Genomic DNA, 25,439 nt, shown 5'->3' with positions numbered 1-25,439 from the left:
AATCCTCCATTTAGTTGGGATGATCCATATTGGCTCTCTTTCTATCCCCAGGGACCTCAGCCAATCAATCATGTTAAGGCCCTGAACTGGAGAGCCCATGATGTTCAGTCCTTTGTCTTTCGAGAGCACTTTATTTGGTATTGCGTGTGTGATATCCCCATTGATCCCTGCCAATGGTCATACCTGGGATGGTCACATGCCAGACCAGCACTGGGTGCAGAAAGCAGGCGACAGAAAGCAGCACATAGCCTAGGAATTTCTGGAAGCAGCCCAGTTTACAGGCCTTTTCCCACAAGACATAGGCCAGAGATTCTGGTTGACACCTGAGAAAAGACATGGTTATGAAATGATGAAGCAAATAGCAAATGTGGAAGAAGAAGACAAAATACTGAGGGAGGAGAGTGGAGAAAGGGATAGGGGCAATTAAAAAAATAACAGAAAATGGAAGAAACAGAGATGAGGAAAATAGAAGAGCAGAGAGACAGAAAGGAGAAGAGGGAAAAGCAGAAGGGAGGAAGGAAGAGGAGAGAGAAAAGAAGACAGAGGAAGGAAGGAGAAGAGGGGAGAGGAGAGGAGGAATGGAAAAAGAGAAGGGAAGGAGAGAGGAAGAGGAGAAGGGAAATAGACACAGAGAAATTAATCTGACATAGAGAGGTAGACACCACAATAGTGCCTTTAGGGGGAAAACAAAATCCTCTCTTTGCTGACACCTGGTGTTTGTGTGATTACTTAAACCATTTGATTGAATATTGCCCTCTGAATCAAATAATTTGCATCTTATTTAAGACCAGGGTTGGGTGACCTCTAGTGGCTAGGGGAAAAAAATAGAATACAATGTGAGGATCCAGGGAAATTGGAACTATCTGCATTCCTTTTCTCTTGTCCCTTTTCCCCTTGCACATATATCTGGAGACCCAAGAAGCCATCAATAACAATGTTTATCCCTCTAGGGAAGATGGTTGAAGTTGCCTCAGATAGTGATCAATATTGAGAGAAGCACTGTGATTTAATTACTCCATAAACGAAACTCAAATTAATTTTCCTGATGGGTTCTGGTTCTTTCTCTGTGACTCAATTTCCCATGTCAGATGGTGCATTATAGCACAGGTAAATGTGGTGAACAAAGTCTTATGGGAGTTGAAGCCTATGAAAAGAAATGAGGCATTAAAAAAAAAAAAAAAACTCATAGTTTTTTGATACTATGAGATCTTTGGTTTATTTCCTTTCCTCTCCTTCCTTCTTATTTCACTACTCAGATGAACCTTATCACTCAGAGCATGGCAGCATGGAGTTGGGAAGGACCTTGAAAGTCATCTAATTGAAGTCAGTGTCAGAAGCAGTATTAAATCCAGGTCCTCTGACTCCAAATCAATTCCATTTTACACTGCATCCTACTCATCTGTAGCCATTATAATGCCTTATAGTGGAGTCCCTATCTTGGGAGGCTTCTTTGCAATGAACAAAATACAATCTCCACCAAAGAAATCACTAATCTTGGGTCTCTCAAAGTCCTTAGAGGTCATTTGTCCAACCTCATTTCCCATGCAGGAATTTCCTCTAAATGGCCCTGACAAGCATTCAAATAAGATCTAGGGCTGGAAAGGAATCTTAGAGGTCTTATTGTCCAGTATTCATTTTATAGATGTGAAAACCGTATTGGAGGCTGAGGAATTTGTATGCTCTCCCACTGGTGGTAAATATCAGAGGCTAGCTGTGACCCATTCCTCTTACTCCAACTGAAATACTTTTGAAACTCCCATTCTGCATCCTTTGATCTTTGATATCTATTCAGTGAGTGAATTCATGAAGTGGTCTCCAAGATTTTTTAAAATTTGAACAGTCTGATTCTAAATTACTTAATAGTGTACAACCTTTTAAATGATTTAGAATCACAGACTTGGCAAATCACTTAACCTCTCTCTGCCTCAGTTTCCTTAGCTATAAAATCAGGATAATATATCATCTACCTCCCAGGGTCACTGTGAGGATCAAATTTTAAAAAAAAATATATATATATATATATTTATAAAGCACAGAGTAGAGATCTAATAAATGCTTGTTCCCACCCCTTCCTTACCAACATTCTCTGAGCCTCTCTGGGTTCATTTATAAGATGAGGAGAGTTAAATGTCCAAAAACAACCTCTGAAGACTTGTGAAGAAAATGCTTTGTAAAAATAAGACATTATAAAAGTGAGATCTGTTATCAATTAAAAAATTCTCAGAGAGATATAACTCACTATCTCTCTCACAATGTCCAGATGAGACCTGCTGTGGTCTAATAAGATTTTTGGTCTAACATGAGTTGTTTTTTTTTTTTTTTTTTTCCTGGTATGATCCATCTTGACCAGCCCCCCTGGGCATCATTGTCTGTATGGGTTATGGGAGTTAAAAGGCCAAAGATTCATAAGTGGGATAACATCAATAATTCTCCAACCATTAATTGAGAAGAAGCTATTTTTTTTCCTCCTAAAGGATTCAAAGAAAGCAGACAAAGGGAGGCCAGGAGCTGATATACTCAAAGTCAGCAAAGCTAAAGGACGAAGGGGCTAGGCTCTCAAACACACACACTGCCTGAAAAGAATACATCTGGGGTCAGCTAGGTAATACAGTGGATAGAGCACCAGCACTGAAGTCAGGAGGACCTGAGTTCAAATATGGCCTCAGACATATTAACATTTCCTGGCTGTGTGATCCTGGGCAAGTCACTTAACCCCAATTGCTTCAGTCAGAAAATAAAACAAAATAAATTACACATTGAAAAAGAGGGCCTCTGGGGACTTAGGCCGCAATTCCAACTCTATCATTTAATTTTGGACAACCCAGTATAATCCAACAAGCCTTTATTAAGTACCTGCTTCACATTCAATGTGTGATGCTAAAAGCTTCTGAGAGTAACTTAAACTTTTCCAGGTATTGCATACGTGGCTACCAACAGAAAGTTATAACTTAGACCAAGGCAACATCTGAGCTGGTAGCCCAACAGGAAGTAGTATGGAATAATGGAATAAACTCTGGACAGTGCAGTCATGAGACTTGGACTGCCATTCCAGTTTTCTTTCTGCATGTCCTTAAATAAGCTGCTTTACATCTCTGGATCTCTGCTCCTTCATTTTTAAATTTTAATTTATCGTTATTTTTCCAATGAGCAAAACTTTTTCTGTTTTGTCTCTTCTCATTGAGAGAAAGAGTAAAAAAGAAAGAAAAAAATTTGCCCAGTTTAAAAAAAAATCAAATTTCCATATTGGTGATCCCAAAAATAGATTTCTCAGTTTGTACCCTGTGACTATCATTTTTCTGTCAAAAGATAGGTAGCAAGTTTTATGTGCCTTCATTTCTTAAATAAAAGGGTTGGATTAGGTATCCCCATATATCCCTCTCAGCTAGCTATCACTGACCTTAAATCTAGGATCCTAAAAATCTCAGGCACTCTATCCAAATTTTCCCAAGCTATCGATGTGTCTGAATTGCCAGATGTACTTCTTTTAGTCTACCATTCTCTAGAGAAAACAGAGTAATCAGTGTCTCTAGCAGAGCCCAGCCTGATGGCTCTGATTCCTTTGGGGGAAAGAAATATGAGACTTTTCCAGGAAGACCCTGATTGCTATTAGGTAAACCACAATTTACCCATTTCAGAGGCCTGTTTGACTATATAACTGAATGGTTGAAGGGGTCATTGGGCCCTGAGATGTGGGGTAAAATCTGTGACCTGTTTTCCTCCATCGTTTTCAGGACTAAGATATTTTTCAACTTTAGATGAGATGTCTTGGTAAAGAGCAGAGTAGCTGGTACCTTCAATATCTGTGCAGAAGGAAGAATTTGGGGTTTAAGTACCTGTAATATTACCTCCTCCTCCTTGGGCCTCAGTTTTCTTATCTGTAAAATAGGTCTAACGTTGATTTATGAACTATAATCTATGATAACCTCATGGGGGAAAGCACTGAGCAGAGACTTTCTGTCTCCTTATCTCTCCTCTCTACCTTATTGAATTCCCCAGTGTCCTTTAGGGCTCATCCCAAAGGTCACTTTCTACATGAGCTGGTCCTCCCAATTACTAGGGCCAATCCTTCCTTTCCAGAAGTTACTTTGTATTTATTCTACATATATTTATATGAGTATATGGTTTCTCCATAATAGAATATAAGCTCCTTGAGGTCAGGACCTATTTCATTTTTGTCTTAGTCTCCAACATAGCTAACACAAAGCTTGGTCTAGAATGGATGGTGAACAAATGTTTGCGGATTGATAATAATGATTACTCATCAACTTGCTTATCAAATTACAAAAGACTTTCATATATATGATGTCATCAAATCTTCCCAATAGCCTGTGAAGTAGGTTGTACAAGATCATTAGGTACAATTTACAAAAGAGGAAACTGAGGTTCAAAGACATTTAAATGACTTGAATAATAGCATAGTGATACTGTGTATCTAAGCTGAGACTTAAAACCAGGTCTTCTGATCCTAGGGGTTAATATTCTTTTAAAAAAGAAAAAGGCCTTAAATTTTTAAAATGGGGAGCTTATATTATTGTAGCATCTTAATTTCCAAATCTCTCTCTTCCCCCTCTTCTATCCAATGTGAAATTTCTTGTAACAGTAAAAAGAGGGAAAAAAAGCAGATCAATCAAGCTGAAGCATCCTTCTGATTCTAATAGTAGATGCATGAATGTGAAACCATGCATCTCATGCAAAAGGAACGACATTTATCTTCTCATCTCTGCTTCAGGGTCATTTTAAGCTCCAGGGTTAGCCCCTCTGCACCATATTGTGTCTCCAGGAGTGGGAGACTTTCTAGGTTCACTTGGTATCAGAAATGTATCTGAGATAGTTTTGTTTTGCTCTTCCCCTTTGTCACCTCCTTTATACCCAGCCCTCAGCCACTGGGAAAGCATGGAAAGTACTCACCTGAAGCAGAGTGAAAGCAGCTTAGCTACAAAGTAGGACCCTTCACATATGGAGACTGCAGCCCCCGAAAACCTAAAGGATGGATACTGGTTAGAAGCAGCATACCCAATGGTTCCCTTTTCCTCCCTCCCTGACTTTTACAGGTTGTTCTTTTAATCATTGATTTCTGATGTCCCAATAAATCAATTGTCTATACATATTGTTTTCCCAGGCACTCCTCTGGGTGTGGGTTTTTATTCCTTCAATTTTTCAACAGGACCTTGTTGAGCAGCCTTTAAGTAAGCTCTGTAGGTAATGTGGAAATAAATTAGACATGGCCCTTACTCTTGCTTATCTAATTTAACATAATGTATTATTAGCCAGGTGACAACTGGATGGCCCAGTGATTGGCACTGGACCTGGAGTTAGGAAGATCTGAAATGAAATCCAGCCTGGACTCTGGACAAGTTACTTAGCCTATGTTTGCCTTAATCCACTGGAAAAGGAAATGGCAAACCACTCCAGTATCTTTGTCAGGAAAACTCAGTGGTGACCTGCTATGGTCCATAAGGTCATGAAGAGTGGGCACTGAACAACAAATTATTAATAAATGTAGACTGCCTTTTCTCCCCAAATCTGGCTCATAAAAACCTGATTTCTGTATCTACAATAACTATTCTAGTAATGAATGTGTGTGTGTGTTTATATATGTATAATATCTACACACAAGAATATTTATACATAAAAAGTTTTCTATCTCTTTTTTTTTCTTCGTTTTGTGGGTGTCCAATGAATTATCACTCAATGTCAAGCTTACTGGTAACAAATCTCTCTTTTTCAGGCAACTAGGTAGTTCAATGGCTAGAGTACTGCACTTAAAGGCAGGAAGACCTCTATGGGCCTGGAGTTGGATAGGTTTCAGATCAAATTTGACCCCAAATACATTAGTTTTATGATTCCTGGGCAAGTTTTATGAACCCTGGGACCTCTGTCTCCATTTCTTCAGCTGCAAAATGGGGATCGCAACAGCACTTTCTTCCCAAAGTTGTTTTGAGAATATTTGTAAAGGGCTTAGCATGGTACCTGGCATGTAGGAGGTAGTTAATAAATACTTGCTACCTTCCCTATCCTCACTTTGATTGAAAGCAGATAGTTTGTTCCCAGGATGATATAGTTAGAACTGAAAAGGACTTTCAAAGTCTAATCCTCTTTTTTTTTAAAAACAGTTTTATAATTAATAATTTTATAATTTATAATTGAAGAATTTGAGGCCGTACAGGAGGTAAAGAGCAGGTACAGGAAGCCTCTGTATCTAAAAGTAGCACTCTCTCCAATGTAGTATCTGATACTTCTGATAGCCTTTCAATCCTGGTAGAAGCTTATGATTCTTTAGCACAATATTCAAGAATTCTCATCATACCACAATGAAGCATCCCAGAAGGACCTAGTGTCCTGGGAGGTAAGAGAACAACTCTGGATGTCTTTGGGAAAAACAAACAAAAACAAAAACTAAATTAAAATCATCACTATCCACAGCAATAATAGCAACAGCAACTCGTATTTCTGGAGCACTTTTCCATTTACAAAGTGCTTTCTCTAACTTTGTGAGCTGGTTGGTGCAATAGTTGTTATTTTATTTTTGCAGATGGAGATACTGAGACTCATAATGGAAAAATCGTAACCCAAGACCACTGGGTTCCAGGGATAATTTGATAGTTTGATATTTGATAGTAAATAGTTGTTCAGAAGAATTGGTTAAAGTAGAACCATGAAGCACACTACTGAAGTCCTTTATAAGGTTATAATCCTTTATAAGGTGACTTGGGACCTGACTGGGGTAGAAGAGAAGATACATAAATTAAAAAAAAAAAATTAAGTGCCCACTGTGTGCCAAGCACAATGCTCAACACTTTACAGATATTATCTATTTGACTTTCTAGGTCTCCTCCATTGGTCTCCTTCACATAAAGTTAAATACAAAGAATAATGATTCATTATTGTTAAAAATATAGATAGATATAGATATCTTATTAGTGTACTTACAGAAGATAGAAAGCCAGGCTTTTGAATTGTCCTTGGAGTAAAGTTTCAACGCCCACACCGATTAGCACTGGAAACAGAAGAGGCATGGTGGGGAAGAGGCAGGAGAATGGCTTCATGCTTAATTAATATAGACTTAAATACAACTTCTCATTGACCTCAGGTGAAGACCTGAATGTTTATTTATTGTGAATAATTCTGAATGTTTGTCCATGTGCATCAAAACTCTATAGTTGATTCTAGTTTTTTTTTTTTCCTGAGTCAGTTGGGGTTAAGTGACTTGCCCAGGGTCACATAGCTAGGAAGTGTTAAGTATCTGAGGTCAGATTTGAACTCAGGTCCTCCTGATTTCAGGGCCAACACTGAATCTATCTTTTTAAAGCCTTTGTTGCTGGTGCTCTTCTACTGCCATCTTTACTCTGATAGCATTGCTTCATCCATATGGAAACCAGGCTGTCCTGCCATTTCTTTCTGACTCCTTTCTATGGTCTTAATGGAGAGCCTTCCTCCCATAGAGCATTGCTTGGCTCAGAGTGAATGTAAACAACAATTGTCTCTGTGTTGGCCAGAAATCCAGAGCATCTTCCCCTTCCAGATTGATTCTGGTCACTGTCTGCCTCTTTTCTTACTTAGCCTTAATCACCAATTGGCCATTGCTTCAGTCAAAATGAGACCTGTTGAAGATCTTAGTTTAAAAAGGTCAAGGCCTCTCATTGCATCCAGAGCTATCTCCAGTTATCCTGATCTACATTTTACCACTGAACCAGATGGATCTGGAGGAGAAAGTGAGGCAGGTGACCTTGCACCCCTCCTCTCACTTCAATCCAACTCACTTGCATGTCATGGCGTCACCTTCCTGAAGTCAAGTTCTTCTTCAAGAACCAAGGACAAACCAGGAGTCTAATCTTCTTCCATTAGAATATAATCTCCTTGTGGGCAGGGATTGTACATATCCCTAGTCTTAGCAAAGTGTTCCACTCAAGTGTTTTGTAAATGCTCCTCCTACCCCACTTCCTGGGTTGATTTTTTTCAAAGGAAAATCAAGGATTTGAATGACTTGCCTAGAGACTGACAGAAGCCCTTTGGAAGAGGGCCTACTCTCAAGGCAAAATAAAGGCAAGTTTGGTTACTTAAGAGTGGTGATTTTTTTTTTTTTTCTGTCCTAGACTCCTCTGTTGAGAAGATAAAAGCTGAGAGTACTCTAATGCAACCCTCCATGGCTAATTTAGGCTGTAAACATGGCTACATGTTGAACTCACAGATACTCTATTTCATTTCATCTTTTGAGATCAGGCTATATAATAACATGTTCTCACCTACTAACAGTTTCCTTATATAAATGCCTGGGATTATATTAATTTTCAAGTAGAAGTTCAAAATGAATTGTGTGTGTGTGTGTGTGTGTGTGTGTGTGTGTGTAGGTGAGAGATTCATGGGATGCAAGTCTCTGGAAGTTCCCTTTAGTTCCCTATGGTCTCCAGATGTGTTTAATTGTTCTTAGCAAGATGATGGTTTACTATGTAGACAATATAATCCTCTTTCTCAGTGGATTTCTTATGGAGAGTTTTAGGTATTTGGAAATAAACTCATTCCTTCCAAAACACATAGGAAGAAGGTAATTTTCTTCCTCAATAATAATGCTTGCAAAGGCACAGTTAGAAAAATTTTTGAAGAGAATGTTCCCTCGATTTTATACTGATGTGACATTGATATGAATCTACTTAATACAGGATATGAAAGACAAGCCAAGATATTAGATAGAATTAAGCTAGAATTAATGAAATTAATTAATTATAATTAATGAATATAGGATTCATTAGAAGTCACCTGCACAAACTTGGCAGCTCATCCTGCTGGTTGTTTTCTCTGCTACAGCCCCACCCGGATTCCTTAGGCACGGTCACCTGCAAGCAAGCTTCATGGTCCTCCCCTCCCCCTACTAGACCTCTGTGCTTCAGAGCCCCAATCTGTGGGTTTGTATTTAGTCCCTTCTCACTTTCCCTTTCACTTTTCCTGTTGGGAATCTTGAAGCTTCTCCAAGGTTCCCATTCCCTGTCTTACTCCTTCAAGACTTTGTCCTTGGCTCAGGAGTATAATTTGGAAAGGATGTGGTTGTAGTCTTTCTGAACAGGGATCCCAATTCAGTCAGAGGACCTTGTTTTAAATTTTCATCCTGCTCCTTATTTACTGTGTGACCTCAGGCAGGGTTTGTCTCTGAGCTTCCATTTCCAATTTATAAAATGTCAGGCTCAGTGATTTCTAAGGTCTTTTGCAACTTGAAATCACAGATCTTAGAGCACGTTCTCTTTAAACTCTTAGTGGATCAGGTGTCTGAACTTGCTGGGGAGTGAATTTCTCCTCACGTGACACCTGCTTTTAGCCTTAAGGTCCAAAGAGGCAGGCAATTCCCTGGCAGATGTGGGATTTTTGGATAAAGTGGCTGCTCTGAATCATTTGTCTGCCAGGTTATGACGGCTGGCTGGGAAGATCTGCAGGCTCTGTGAGTCCCTTTTCTCTGTAGGAAGCTGGTTGTCAGTCAGCGAACATTTATTAAGCCATTATTGTGTGCCAGATAAGTAGGGGGGAGGGTAAAAAGAAAGAGGAAAACATGGATCTTGTCCTCTGGGAATTCACAGTCTACTTACTGGGAGAGACAACACTACTCAGGATGTATGCAGAGGAAATGGAAGGTAATCTCAGAGGAAGTAAGGGAGGGAGGAGGAAGAAGCCTCTGTGGGGAAGATAGAATCTGAACAATCTTGAAAGAGGCCAGGAAATAGAGGTGAGGAGGGAAGGGATTCCAAGCATCACTAAAAAGGCACAGAGTTGAGAGATGGAGTGGTAAGTGCAAGAGACATCCAGAAAGTCAGTGTGGCTGGATGGCAGAAAGTATAGAAGAAATGAAAATGTAAGAAGAATGGAAAGGTAGGGAGGGCCCAGGCTGTGAAAGACATGAAATAGATCAAAGAGAGACATCATTTTATATTTAATTTTGGAAAGAATAGGGAGCCACTGTAGTATACTGAGTGAGGAAAGGAGGGTATTAGCGGTGACATGCAATATTGTATTTTAGGAAAATCACTTTGGTTGTAAGATACGAGAGCAAATTCTGACATTGTGCATCCTGTAACCCATTTAATTAATAGTTGGTTATGTAGTTTTGCCTCGGTGATTATAGAATATGACATTAAGTATGGCGTGCATGCAAGACTGGTTGCCATAATGGACAGAATTTTAGAGTCGGGCTGTTGGGTCATCGACCCTCAAACACAAGGAACTTGGCAGACTGATGGTAGAGGATTTGGTATGGCAATGTAGAAGCTATTATCTTAGTGCATTGTAGCTACCTACTGGGGGCACCCATGGGGAACAGATTGAAAGAGTAGAAGAGATAGTTATTTAGAAGCAGTATAATTAAATTAGGGAAGCAATTACTTCCTGGAGCTTTAGTTTCTTTTCTGTAAAATGAAGGGCTTTTTCAAATTCTGGAAGTTTCCCTTGAAAACACTTTTTGCAGACCCTTTTGAAAAATTGCTGTGTCCTGATAGCTGAAAGAGACCTTTGGGGTTAAAGACTTCAAAACTAAACATCCAATTGGAGTCTAAAAAAGCAGGTTTTCTTTTGATAAGCAATTTTTTTCCCCTTCTATTTGGATGTAGGCTTGAAGTAAGAAGTGAACCCAAAAGGGAAGACTTCTCTGGCCCCATCTTTAGAAGGTGGGAATGCATGTCTAAGGTCAACCACAACTTTTCTTTTCTTTTCTTTTTTTAATTGGACACTTTCTTTTCAGTAATCACTATCCTACAGAGAGCTTTCCCTGCACATGGAAAGGGATGAGTAAGGTCACATGTCCTAACAGCCCAACCTTGTCTCAAAAAGCAAAATAATCCTTTGACTTTTTTTTAGCCTGAAGAAAAACCCAGATTCAAAAAGGGAAGTTTATATGAAATCCATAAATCAAAAATCTAAGATTCTTTCTCGATTTTTCCAGCCTCCAGCATGGCATTCTGTGGGATCAGGACTCTAGGTCTTTCCTAGACCTGGACCTGTCTGGATCCCAATATTCAAACCTCCTTACTCCACTTCCCTACCCCAACACCTCCCAGACCCATTCACAAAAAAGATAGAGCACAAATTGTTGTGCCACAGTTCTCTTTTATTATTTTGACTCAGTTTCCCTAAATTGTCCTGCCTCGGTTTCTCTAATTGTTCTGCCTCAGTTTATAATTGTTCTGCTCAATCCTGCAAAACTACCTCTCCCTCTTACTCACCAGAATATCTGATAAGGATAAAAGATCTTATATTTTAGAATATCAGAATGCCTCTCCCCATCCCAAGCTATCAGAATATCAGATACCATTTTGTCAAGATGCCTCTTCCCCTTTCCGAGTGCCTCCCCTCATTATGTCATCCCCATCTCTGGTGGCTCACCTCACCCTGTTAGAGTCCTGCTCCTGCTCTCAGCACCTTGACTCTGCCCATGCCTCGGTCTACCCCCTGTTTCTGAGCCACTTGTATATATGTCATTGAGAACTCACATTGTTTGCTGGATTCTTGGAGACGATAGTCTCATTCAGCCCTGGGACCAAACCATGGATCCATTTGGTCCCAGTAAATCTCTCCCTTTCAAATAAAATATTAAATACTCTCTAATCTCTATCTTGCCTTAGTTTCTCCAGCATTACAAAATCAACAGCAATTAGATAAATCAATTTATCTAGCCAAGTTAATGTCAACCCATTCTTCAAATCCTTTGTTCTTTCAAACTCTTTGCTTTTTCCACCCCATCATTCCAATTCTTGTGTTACCTTCAAAAGCCATTTTTCTTTTATGGATCTAAATAATCTCATCTATTTGTTTTCAAGGAGAAATATCTGGTGTACATTGGGCTTGCTTTGCCAATACACATTATTAGCAAAGTTGAAAAAAAAATCTCAAAATTACAATAGTCTCCTGTTTGAGAATTCTAGGGTGGAGTATCCTTAATGAAGGGGAGTAGGATGTTTGGAATACCTATTGTGAGACGTATTAGGAAACCAAGAAAATCTCAAGTAGCCGAGGGCCCAGTTATTGGACAGCATGAATTTGAAATTGGTCTGGATCTTTTTTTATAGCAATGTATTTATACTGTGATTTCAATAATGCCCAAAGTCTAGACAGTGGGAGTAACTTTGTTAAAGACATAAGGGAGTTTAAGATGAGGATGAGAATGAGAGAATCATCAAAATAGCTATCCATCGAGTCTCAGCTGGTCAGGGAATCAAGTGGTATTATTTTTTTGTTGGCATTTGTTTTCAGTGTCTCTATGTCTGATTTTCCTCCAAAGGTCAAGGTGATCCCTTGCTCCAAAGAATACTACCTCCCCACTCTTACCCCACTGTCTTTTTTTCCATCTTCTGTCTAGGATAGGATCATTGTGTACTTTTATGCTACCTTTTTGTAAGGATCTAAAGATCTTTTATGTAGTTGGCAAACAGAATCACCAGGAAGACAAAGGACTGCCTTTTTCTATTGCTGAAATCCAGACTTTTGAATGGTAGTTCACTGCTTCTTAGATAGAACTTTAGGAACATTACACCTTAGTTTTCAGGACAAATGATTGGAGAATTTCCATATTTCTGAGAAAGGTGAATAGGAGCTGAGATTCACTGATGGAGGGGTATAGATTTCCCTTTTTTGTTTATTAATGAATGGATTCAATTCCTCCCTTGTTCTCCAGGCAAAAAAGAGCTTCCTTTATCCCCTTCTGACTTTTTCCTTCTAAGCACAGATAAAAAGAGAAAAATGGACCAGTGCCCCTCAAGGGTCATACTGCCTCTGGAAATCCCCTATTCATTCTTTTAAGTGGAATTCAGGGAGTAGACTAGAAAAAGGGACTAAAAAATATATGAGGAATACTCTATCTCTGGCCATCTCAGGCCAGTACCCTCAGGGTTATGCTAATCAAAGTTTCTATAGTCAGGGGTGCTACTAAATATAAGTATGTCAGAGTTTTACCTGGAATAGTCCCTGTAGATCTGAATAAACCAAGAACATAAAAGGTAGGAGCAAACCATTTGGAGCCCATAACACAGATTAATTTGAAAACTATTTCTCTACAGCCTTTGCCTTAAAGAATGCATACGTGGTCTATTCCCTGTTACTCAATTAATTAATCACTGAATCAACAAACATTTATTAGGTATGTACTACTGTGCATTGACAATACAAGGCAGAAGTGAAACAATCCTTGTCTTCAATAAATTTATATTCTATAGGAAGAGACCCTACACATATATTTATATACATGCATATATGTTGTGTCCTGAATTCTAGAGCCCCCAAGTTGAGGTGACAAAACATACCATTGCTTTCTAGAGCCCCCATGCTGGAGTGATTAAAATATATACCATTTTAGTGGAGAACTAATGAGGCGGGACTCCTAAGGATGGTGGAAAAATGGAGTCCATTTATTCCAAGGACTGTCCTCTTTTAATACGCTCATATCCTTATGTAACCAAAACAATACTGGGCATGTACTAAGTATATGTTGCACATGTGGGACCACATAAACAACTTGCTATTGTATGTAGCTTGCCATCTGGTATCACTCTTCCACTTGCTATCACTCTGCTTCAATCACAACCCAGGTTGTCACTGCCCCCTGACTTCTCAGGAAGGCTGAGAGCCCTTAGGAGAGGTGGAGAGTTGAACCAGACATTGTCAGCAGGTTCCCTCTGAGCTGAAGAGTGTTATACCTTACCCAGAGTTCCCCTACTGTCTGTGACCCTCTACACACATATATGGAGAAATAGGAAAGACTTTTTGTCAAATTTGCCGTTTGAACTGAATCTTGAAGACAACTTGGTATTCTGAAAGACTGAAATGAGAATAAAAGTACATTCCAAGCGTGTGGAAAAACTCAATGGGAAATGCAATGTCATATATAAAGAAAATTAAGTAACCTTGATAAGAACACAGAGTCTGTTAAGGAGAATGATGTCCAATAAGGCAGAAAAATAGGTTGGAGAAAAAGTGGGAAGAACTGCCAAACAGAGAAGTTAGTACTTCTCAGAGTAGTAGAGAACCATTGGAGTTAGCTTCTAGCTGTTTCAGAGTTGAGAACTTGGCAAAATGTGGCTAATAGAACCTGTAAAAATACAGATAGACAGAGGGTCCACATACTCTGGAAAATTTGGGAATTGACAAATACAAATACCTTTCTAGTGGTGTTCTATGATTACAAGTCATGGAAAACCACAGCCACTGAAGAATTAAAGTTGAAGGTCTCCCGAGGATCAATGAAATGGTATATGATTGGTATCAGTAAATGCTACAATGTTATCAACAATGGATTTTAGAGGAAGAATGGCTTAAAGGATGTCATCAGAGAGATGTGAGTTTTGAAAAAAAGGAATCTTTTTCTCCTTGTTCGTTTAATTTGTTTAGGTCATGTACATATTTAGAGTTTATCTTGGAATAAAGTATGATGAATGATTTAAAATTTTTTTTCTTGAGGATTGCCATCCCATTTTCCTATAAGTTTTTGTCAAATAGTACTCCCTTATTCTAGTAACTAGAGTTATTAGTTATTAGATAATTTGCTTCTATAGATTATATAACTAACCTATTCTACTCATCAATTTCCTAATCAATACAAATTGTTTTGTAATAATTACTGCTTAGTAGTATAGTTTGATTTACACATATACATAGTATTTATATGTATATAAACATGTGTATGTATGTGTGTATGTATGAATATATATGTCTTGGTTATGTTTCCTTTATTGCCATTTCTTTTCACAATTTCTCTTGAGATTTCAACCTTTTTATCTTTCATATGAATTTTGCTATTTTTTTCTAGTTTTGTTGAGCAATCTTTTGGCAATTTGATTAGTATAACTTTTTTGGGAGTGGGATATGAGGCAATTGGGGTTAAGTGACTTGCACAAAGGTTACACAGCTAGGAAGTGTTAAGTGTCTGAGATTAGATTTGAACTCAGGTCCTCCTGACTTCAGGCCTGATGGTCTAACCATTATACAACTTAGTTGCCCCTAGTATAACATTGAATAAGTAAATTAATTCAGATAGCATCGTTACTTATATTAAATTGGCCTATGCTACCCACGAGCAATTATTTTCTTTTTTTAGGTCTGCTTTTATTTCTGTAAATAGTTGTTTATAGTTGTGCTTCTATGTTATTGCTTATGTCTTGGAAGATAGATTTTCAAAGGGATGTATGTATGTGTGTGTGTGTGTGTAGATTTTATTAGTATTAGGTTAAGATGCCAATGCTTTTTTTGGGGATTTATTTTATCCCCTCCAAGTCTCCTAAGGTTATTAATTATTTTAATTATTTAGTTAACTCTAGTATTTTAAAGTATATCATCATATCATCCCAAAATTAACAATTTTGTTTCTTCCCTATATATGTTTACTCCCTCAATGTCTTTTTCTTGTCTAATTACTATAAGCAACATTTCAAATACTATGTCAAGGTAATAGAAATAGAAAATTATAAATGTTACATGAGTTGTGGGAAGCGACACAAAGTATTTGGAAGGATAGGGATTGGATAACTGATGTCACTGGCATGGAGAACTGTCAGGTATTGAAATTTTTTCTTCCAAAGGAAGTTGGCACTCTCTCAACAATTTTTAGTCATAGAGAGTTTTCTGAAGCAGTAAAAAGGTAAGAAACTTAGCTAACCACACATTCACAAGGTGACAAAGGCAGGAATTGATCTTTGCAAGGTCTTCCTGGCTTCAAGGGCAGCTCTCTACCCATGATACCATGTTACTCTATTTTGGAAGATAGAGAAAAGAGCCTCATCACATGATGAGAAAAGCTGGTGACTAAGTTTGATCTTTATATCTTGATGGTTGGAGGGAATACTCACGTGATTGTTACATGCAAAGAGGCATATCTCCCTGGCTCTGAGTGTACTGAAAGGGAGCCCATTTTTACTAAGTATTATTGACTGGGGGGTGGGTGGGTGGGGGGGAACAAACAACAATTCCAAGTAGCTCCATTCTTCTCAGTGAAATATTTTCTTCATGTTACAAATGAAAATATGTAGGCAAAATAAGACCAAACCACTACATGTTGACTCTCAAATATGTAAATACCTTTCACTGGAAAAGCTAAATTATGTTGGGTGACATACAGATCAACAAATCAGTAGAAAGTGAAGGGATCTTAGGACATTTCTAGTAATGGAATTGTAAAAACTCAAAAGACCTCAGAGGACCATTTAGTACAATTTTATTATTTTACAAATTGGAAAAACTGAGTCCCAGAGAAGTGTTTTCACACACACAAATACAATAAATATATGAGGCTTATATGTAAACTAAATATAGAAGTTATATACTATACTATACTATAAGAAGTATATACATGTATATACATATATGTATATACACACATACATATATGTTTGTATGTGTGTGCATTAGTGCTGCTCAGTCACAAATTCCCTAAGTTAGAGAGCTCAGATTTGAATCCAGGTCTTTTTATTTCAGCTCTGTTGCTGCCACAGTCATAGTTTAATCAGTCAATCAAACAGCAAGCATTTATTAAATATTAATTTTGTGTCATGTATCGCACTAGGTAGTGGGAATACAAGTAAAAGAGTGAGATGATCCCTGCTCTCAAGGAGCTTACACTCTACTAGTGTGGTGAATTTTTATAGATAAGTAATTGCAGGATAGGATAGAGATAAGAATTGGATTTATATTTTCATTAGTCTCTCTCCCCTATCTATTTCTATATAGATCTATACCTATGTCTTGTTCCTAGTGATAATTCCAAGAAATTCAAGATGCTATTGACTCTTCCACAATTACACTACATTTAGAAAAGGGCCTGAGAAAATATACTACTTGGGGAATCCATAGGTCATTTGGATATAAAAGCTATATCTCCATTGGCCCTATAACTTCAAGGACTGGTTCTACTTGGTTTCTTTATGCTGTTTTGAGGATGTACTTCCTAAATATGACCACAAGGTGGCAATGGTTACTCAGCTAATACAGCCACTCTCAAATGGTTTTCAGGACTCCTTTACATTTAAACTTGATGAAGGATCCTAAAGAAGTTTGTCTATATGAGTTGAATCTATAAATAGTTACCATATTTGGAATTAAAACTGATAGAGTTTTAGAAACATTAATTTTAAAATATCAATGGTAAAGCTAAACAAGCTAAATAAAATAACAGTCAATAAAATAATAATATCATTTTTTTCAAACAAACAACAAAAAAAAGGAGCAGTAACCTTGTTTTACATGTTTTTGCAAATCTCATTAATGTTTCAATTAACAGAACACAATTGAATTCACATGCTGACTTCTACATTTGATCTGAAGCAGAATGTTATTTTGGTTGAAGGATATGAAGAAAACGAAAACTTATTTGAAAAATAGAGAAGTATTTTAATAGACTTAAGTTATTATGAAAAAAAATTGGTCACACACATTACCTGAAAAGGCTTAAAAGAACCTTTTAGATCCTTGGACCCTGCTTTGACAATGGCTGTTCTCAAAACTAATATATTTGTAAAACATTTAACACAGTGTTTGACTCTTAGTAGTTGCTAAATAGATTCTAGCCCTCCCTCCCTCCCTCCCTTCCTCCCTCCTTTCCTTTCTCCCTCCCTTCCTCTCTTCCTTCCTTCTTTCCTTCCTTCCTTCCTTCTTTTTCTTTTTCTTCTTCTTCTTCTTCGCTTCTGCTTCTTGTTATTTTCCTCTTCTTCTTCTCTTCCTCCTTTTCTTCTCCTCCTCCTCTTTCTACATCTCTATGCCAATAAATAATGTTTCTCTGGGAACAGATTTGTAAACTGAGGTATATAGTATCATAGGTATATAATATCATAAACCAATTGGTTTATGGTAGAAGATGGACATGTTTGTAAAGCAAAATCCTGTTTTTTGTTTGTTTGTTTTTTTGCAGGCACTTGGGATTAAGTGACTTTTCCAGGATCACCCAGTTAGGAAGTATGAAGCGTCTGAGGCCAGACTTAAAGTCAGATCCTCATGGTCAGTGCTCTACCCTCTGTGCTACCTCGCTGCCCCTTCTTGGATGAATTTTAGTGACCATTCAGATTTTTTTCCAAAAAGGATTTTAAAATAAAGAGATCAAAATGGGAATTCCTTCTAGGTTCTAAAACTAATTGGCACATTGTAAGTACTTACAGCATCAAGCTGCTTTTCATGTTTTGCCCATAATCCAAAGGGCCTAATTCTATGCTGCTTTTGTAAAGTAAGAGGGGTCTGGTCTATCTGTGTGTTTTGGGAAAGTCTGGAAGTATTTGGTTAAGATGGTAATAGGAAGAAAGGACATATACTAAAGTAGGAAAAAATACAGTTCTAGAACCATGGAACCCTGGATTCTAACCCTGGTTCTTCTATGAATAATATGTTTGACATCTATCAAATCTCTTCATTTTTCTGAGCTTAGTTTCTTCCTTTATAAAATGGGGGGTAGAGAGGATTGACCATAGTGCTCTTTGAGGCCCTTTCTAGATCTGAACTTCCATAATTCTCTGGACTTCATTCTCTGTCCTTTTCTTCTCACTCACTAGTAATCTCCTGATCCTGCAGATGCCCCTTCCCTTAGGCTGATAGGTACGGAACCACCATTTCATGAGATGTCCAAGCAGAGGAGTGCTGGTATATGTTTAACAACTGGGTCTCCAGAGAAAGAAACAACACCAACAGCAACATACAGCACCACCACACATGTATGTGCACCACTTTTAAGTTTAATTTGAATATCACTTTCTTAAATCTATACAATCAACAAAACAGTTAATCGGGTGCTAATTTATAGCACTTATTTATTTCTGAGTTGTTAATATGTAGTACACTTTATTATTATTATTAATTTTTTTGCTGAGGCAATTGGGGTTAAGTGACTTACTCAGGATTATACAGCTAGGAAATATTAAGTGTCTGAAGCCAAATTTGAATTCATGTCCTCCTGACTTCAGGGCTGGTACTCTATCTACTGCACCCCTAGCTGTCCCCACAGTACACTTTTCATTTTCATTTTAATTATTAATAGTTTCTCTATCACTTTCTTAATCTAAACAATCAACAAAACAGTTAATCAAATTTTAATTGGTAGCATTTACTTATTTTGGAGTTAATATTCACACTGAAAGTTTAACCATCAGCTCTTTTGAGACAGTTTGAGTTGATTCCAGCACAACCTGGTACTCAGGCCATCTTCCTCTATCTCCAGATCTGCTCCTCATTCTCTGGACTTTTCCATCTGTAGCCTTCTTCCTCATTCCCACAATCCCCACTCCTTCTAACTCTCTTTCTTATGAATTCTTTCCCTATTAGAACACAAGCTCCTTGAAGGCAGGGGAATATGTTTCCTTCTTGTACGTGTATCCCCAACACCTACTTCAGGGACACATTCTCTGTCTCTGCCTTTGTGTATGTGTGTGTTTCTGTTTCTGTTTCTCTCTGCCTCTCTGTTTCTGTCTCTTTGTCTCTATCTCTCTGCTTTTCTCTCTTTGTCTCTCTCCCTCCATCTGTCTTAGAGCTAGGATTTAAAGCTGGTTCTATAAACATAGTCAAGCACAATACAATCTTATACATACACATATATGTACAACCATATATATACACATTTATAAATACATACACATACATCCGTATATATATATATACACACATACATTTCTAATCATGTAAATACGGACCTAAATATAGCACTCTTCCCATTACTTCTTTTTGCTCTAGAAATCAACAGAGTCCAAAGTTTAGACAGATTCAATGTTGTTGTGCTCCAATAGTACGGGAGGCTCAAGTGTCACATTTTACATCATGTTGCTAATGGGCTATGAAACCAAATGTAATTCCTCTAAATGATCTCCATTTCTGGGCATGGCTTTCTCAGTTCTTATTTCAAGCAAATAGGGAAAATTTCCATTGGCAGAAAATAAATGTAAATACATTATGTAACAAACATGTTTGCTTGAGTTTTTTAGGTGACACTGCAGAAATAAATGATCTCAGGCTCTGGTAGGGATTTCCCCAAAGAAGTAAATGCAGACACTCTCTCACATGGCCTAACAAAATCCCTATCCTCCCATGAGATTATGAACCAAAGGGTTGTTTCCAAGTCTTATGATTCTCATCATGTACTATGGGAGGGAGGGAGGTCAGATTCATACAAGTTGAAGCTAATTCGCACCAGAACTCTACTCTGTTCTCTCCAGCTGTATGGTAGTAGGCTTGGGTTTCCAACACTAAGTAAACAACATCTGGAGAGAAATGTAAATTCTGTTTAATGCATGAGAGGCATTATGGTACGGTTGATGAGGAGCTAGGTTATGTGTCAGGGAGACCTCAGTGCAAGTTCCACCTCTGACACATACTGGATGTATGACACTGGATAAGTCACCTACTTTCTTAGTGTCCAGGGAACTCCATAAGACTAAAATTTAGAACAAGTTTGGAAGAGGAAATGTCTCATTAAGACCTTCTCCCAGTAAAATCAAAGGTCCAATAAAAAAATTAAATTAAATATATCACTAGCCAATCAATAAGTAATTGTTCAGTTGCAATACTAAGTGCTGGGTATTGGTGGAGTAGGGATAGAAAAAGATATATTCAACTCTGAGACACAGACGCTTCAAGAAGCTAAAAGGAGCTTCGTTCAAATATAACAATCTTTGAATATGTTTCCCATCTCTCTTCACTTTCCATGTTGTATGAAATCTCTTTGAAAAGGAAAATAAAATGCATACATATGAGTGGAAGTTTTTTTTTTTTTTTTGACAATCAGAGTTAAGTGACTTGCTCAGGGTTACACAGCAAGTGTCTGGACTGAAATTGGACCTGAGTTGCAAAGCTCTATCCACTGTCAATATAGTCATGGGCTTTCTCTCTGTCTGTATATATAAAGCCATGTGCATTATGGCTTTATGAAGGATGGCCTCAGTAAGTATGAGACCCAGGAAATCTCAATGTCTTAAATTTCTTATAAAGTGGAAACTGACGACCAACTAGTCCAAGCCTTATTCAAATTAGGAATTACTTTTTCAACTTCTCCAGTAAAAAAAAAAAAAAAAAATTCTCCTGGAATCTTCCTGAAGACCTTCAAGCTGGTCTCTAATTACCTTGAATGAAGGATAATTCACAACCGTATGAGGAAGCTTATTATACACTTGGGATTATTCTAGCTGAATTGGAACTTTTGCCCTCTTGGGTCAACTGGCACAAATAAAATTCCTCTTTCACATCATGGCTCTCTTATCCTTCTTGAAAGTTACCAGCATCCTCCTCCCCAAACCCAAGACTTTTCTGCTATAGGTGAAATATCCCTACTTCCATCCATGTATCATCTTACAGAATAGTTACTAATCCTTCCCATTTTCAGTTGCCCTTCTCTGGAGCGTGCTCCAATTTGTCAGTAACCCATAGGCCCGCTTCACTATACCCTGAGGACAGTGATCAGGAAGAAAGGTTCCCTTCCACTCGACAATGTCTGAATGTGGAACTTCAGTCAGGATTAGGGCTGGAAGCAGGCTAAAGCATTTAAGGCAGGCTGTCTGCCACAGAAAAAGGAAGACACAATGATAACAAAAACAATTGACTTTTAGGTTTGCAAAACACTTAACACATATGGTTTGACTCTCACAACAATCTACTGAGTTGTCATTTTTCAGATGAGAACCTGGATTATGTGACTTATCCATGACTACATAACTAGGATATTTAATTAGAATTTGACTTCAAGTCTTCCCTAACTACAAATTTAGGACTCTTTCCACGTTACGCCACACTGTTCAAAATACAGAACAAGATTCTTGCTGTTCACTAACTCTTAGGTTAAGTGCTCACCAAGGTCGCCATAGTTAAAACCTGATTTTCCTATAACTGCTGATCAGTAAATATTTAATGAATGAATGCAGTGAACTAAGAATCAGCTGATTAGGATTATGTGGGTCACTTCATTTCAGCTACCCTTCCATTCACTGAAAAGGGACCCATGAAAACTATAACTCTCTGAGTTTCTCACCTTCTCATCTACCCCATGCTGAACATACTCAAAGTTGATAAAGTCTGTCTGAGAAACTGACTACATTTCAGAATTAAAACTGTCCACAAGTAGTCAAAAGGGGCTTTTTACTGAATAGGTCTTATATTCTTTGTGCTTCAGAGACCAGAGGAAGCCAAGTTCCTCAAGAAGAGGGGGCCCCACTAAATGGGCAAACAGTTTGGAAAGTATTGAAGTCAGGCCCAACTGCTCTTTTGTTAAAGGAAAACTGTAACCACAGAAATAATGCCATTGTAATTAGAAGGCAAAAGTGCAGGGGAGAGGGGATTAGGAAGGGAGAATGGGGCTCTTGTGTCAGTGAGGGACAATATCACCATGGGACCAAGACTGCATACTCTGGCATCAGGGGAGTTGGTGGATTAGGGTGTTAGTGTGTTCCTTTAGACTCTCTGGGGAGGCTTAGCTTTATTTCTGGAGTTTTGTCACCTCCAGCATGGGACGCCTGGGCTTCAGTCAGGGGAAACAACAGAAGCCATAGTCAACCTGATGCCTTAGTGCTCAGTTGTATCAGAAGCACCAAACTGGTTGGAAAGAACTTCAGAGCTCATCCAACTCAACCTCCTTTACCTTACAAATGAGTAAACTGAAGTCCTTTGAAGTGAAGTCACTTCTCTAAGGTCATAAAAGTAGCAAAGGGACAAAAATCAGGATTTTACCCAGCTCGTAATCTTGATCACTGTGCACCCTATAGACATACCATGTTTTCCCATAGGACTTGATCAGTTAGTTTGGTCAAGTCAATTCAATTCAACAGATGTTTAATGATCCCTCTACGTGCCAATCAGTGTGCTAAATAAAGTCAAAAACAGTCTCTGCTTTCTAGGAGCTCATCTCTAAGTATATATTTAGAATATACAGTCAAAATAATCTGCTATCAAGTTCCTTGGATCCTATAGTTAAACAGTCAGACAATTTCGCTTTCCAAAAACATAAAACATATTCATTTTATATATATAAAATGAAGAGCATTCGTTCCATGACTAAAAGGAGTAGAACTTCCAGTACGCCTTACTTCTGGAGTTTTGTCACCTCCAGCATGAGAAGTCTGGGTTTCATTCAGAGGAAGCAACAGAAACCATAATCAACTTGATGCCTTAGTGCTGAGCTGTGTCAGAATCACCAATTCAGTTAGGACTTCAAAGCTCATCCAACCAATCTTTTCATCTTACAAAGGAGTAAACTGAAACTTATTGAGGTGACATAGTAGGTTCTTAATAAATGTTTATTGATTGATTGATGACTTATAGACGTTATTGGTGAAATTTACATTGTAAATTTATTATATATAGTACATATTTATATTATTATATATTTAATATATATATTATATATTTAAAAGTGATAGAAAGTTGTATATAATAAATTTGCAGTTTCATATGCAATCATCTTTTAAAATTATACCATGTTATGGAAATACCTGTGCTATTTATTAAATTAAAAATAAAATAAAATTTTAAAATGTAAATAATTTACAAGGATAAGTCATGCGCTCAACAGCACAATGTTGTTTGCCCCAGTGTAATCTCAAAGCCTTGAGGAGTTTACTTATTCAGTTTCCTTCCTGAGATTCCTTTGTCATATCTGATGGAAATTCAAGAGGTTCCAATAGCTTTTCAAATGCTATTTCTTTTTGTATATTGTTATACTCTTCTTTAAAGTTTAAAGATTCCTCATTCTAATTCAACTTGCAAGAGACTTCAAGTTCATGAAGGTTTTGACTCAAAATTTAATCTGGCTTTTGACTCTAATCTACCAAGGAGGGATCTTTTCTCAAAGGAACATTTATCTGTGGTCATGATCCATGTCCTGAAATCCTATCTGTATTGTTCTCTCTTACATCTTATTTGCCTCATGACAATGTAAGCTGAATCATTGTTATTTTCTTCTTGTTAGACTGTGTATATCTTTTTCGGTTAAGTTTGTCAACAACAGGGCTTGAGACATCCCATCTCTCAGGATGAATCTCACTAGATCTTCTCCATCTAAGCTTACCCATACTATTACTTGGGTACAAATTCTGCTTCAGACACTGTCTATGTGATCCTGGACAAGTCAATTAATTTCTCAGTTGCCTTATCTATAAAATCAGAAAGATGAACTACTTAACTTTTGAAGTCTGTACTATTTCTAAATCTGTGATCATATATACATGTGGACTATGATTATTTAAGGACTTTTCTTTCAACTTATTCATTACTATCTCTAAGGCTGGTAGCAGTAATAATAGCATATTCTCTTTTGTCTTAACTTATTTTCTTATCTGTAAAATGGGGTAATAATTGCTGCATTATGTACCTTATAGGGCAATTTTGAGAGCCAAATGATATATATATATATATATATATGCAATGCTTTGCAAATTTTAAAGTTATTTAAATGGGAATATGATTATTATTGTCCATTAAGTTGATAACTAATATCTCAGAAATCCATTGACTTTTGATAGATAAATAAAGCAGAATAAAAACAAACAAGCAAATAGAACAAAAGTAAGAAAATAGTAAGTATAAAAGGATAAATGTCTGGGAAGAAATGTACTAAGACTGAAGCTAACAAAAATCTTGAGGACAACGGATAAGCTGTTTTGGAATTTTGTGCATTGAAATTCATTTACCAGAATACATATAGTTGCAAAGAAAGTTTAATTAATTTTATTAATGTTTAAAATCAATTTGTTGTAAATCATCAAAGGGAAAATATTTTTCCATTGTACCTCCTAGTCTGATGGGTAGATGCATCAAATGGTGAAGTAGCACTTCTGGTCCTTACACCATGAGGAGAGCTATGCAAAAGTACTGCTCATTATAAACATTTATTATTCAAAACTTGGTCTAGCTTCTCCCTTCTATGTAAATGACCATTTACACTTATATTTTCTCCCTGTTTTTGTTGCACATACAGCAATTTCTTGTCAATAATAGGAGGAGTTGGCAGCTGTCCAGGCTAGCTTACAGCATATCATGCAAACATTCACAACAACATATAAACAAGAGACAGGGGAAGGCAAGCAGTCTGGTTGAGCAAAAAACAGGAAGATGAAAGTGAGACAATATTTTTCTCACAAATAACTCTGTGTGGGAGATAACATAATTATCTTAAGCCAAAATCACAGAGCAGACACAACTTCATAGGCTATAGAGTTCAACCTATACCTAGACTCCTTTAAATCAACAGAGAAGAAGAAAAGACAATAAAGATTCATAAAACTCCTACTCTGTGCTAGGCCCTGTGCTAAGTGCTTGTTTATAAATATTGGTTCATTTGATTCTCACAGTAATTCTATAAGGTAGGTGATATTACCTTCATTTTACAGTTCTGGAAACTAAGGCAAAAGGATTATTTGACTTGCTTAAGGTCATATAGTTAATAATTGTTCAAGACAATTTCTAATTCCAGAAAGTGCTCTAATAGCTGAACAAATAGCTGTTCACAGACAAGTGTTCATCCAACT

At 37.5% G+C, this 25,439-nt stretch overlaps 1 protein-coding gene across 1 annotated transcript in view; it reads right to left on the bottom strand.

Annotated features, from left to right (window-relative positions):
• The window catches only part of TMEM72 (transmembrane protein 72), a 50,626-nt gene that overhangs the window by 3,577 nt on the left and 21,610 nt on the right, over window positions 1–25,439 (bottom strand). The window contains 3 exon segments of the mRNA XM_051973846.1: window positions 184–323; window positions 4,909–4,980; window positions 6,931–6,997. Of these exon segments, the coding sequence (XP_051829806.1) occupies window positions 184–323; window positions 4,909–4,980; window positions 6,931–6,997 (279 nt within the window).

Source organism: Antechinus flavipes, chromosome 2 (assembly GCF_016432865.1).
Source record: "Antechinus flavipes isolate AdamAnt ecotype Samford, QLD, Australia chromosome 2, AdamAnt_v2, whole genome shotgun sequence".
Taxonomy (NCBI): Eukaryota; Metazoa; Chordata; class Mammalia; order Dasyuromorphia; family Dasyuridae; genus Antechinus; species Antechinus flavipes.
Note: the sequence above shows the minus strand (reverse complement) of the source record. Positions and strands in the feature narration are given on the sequence as shown.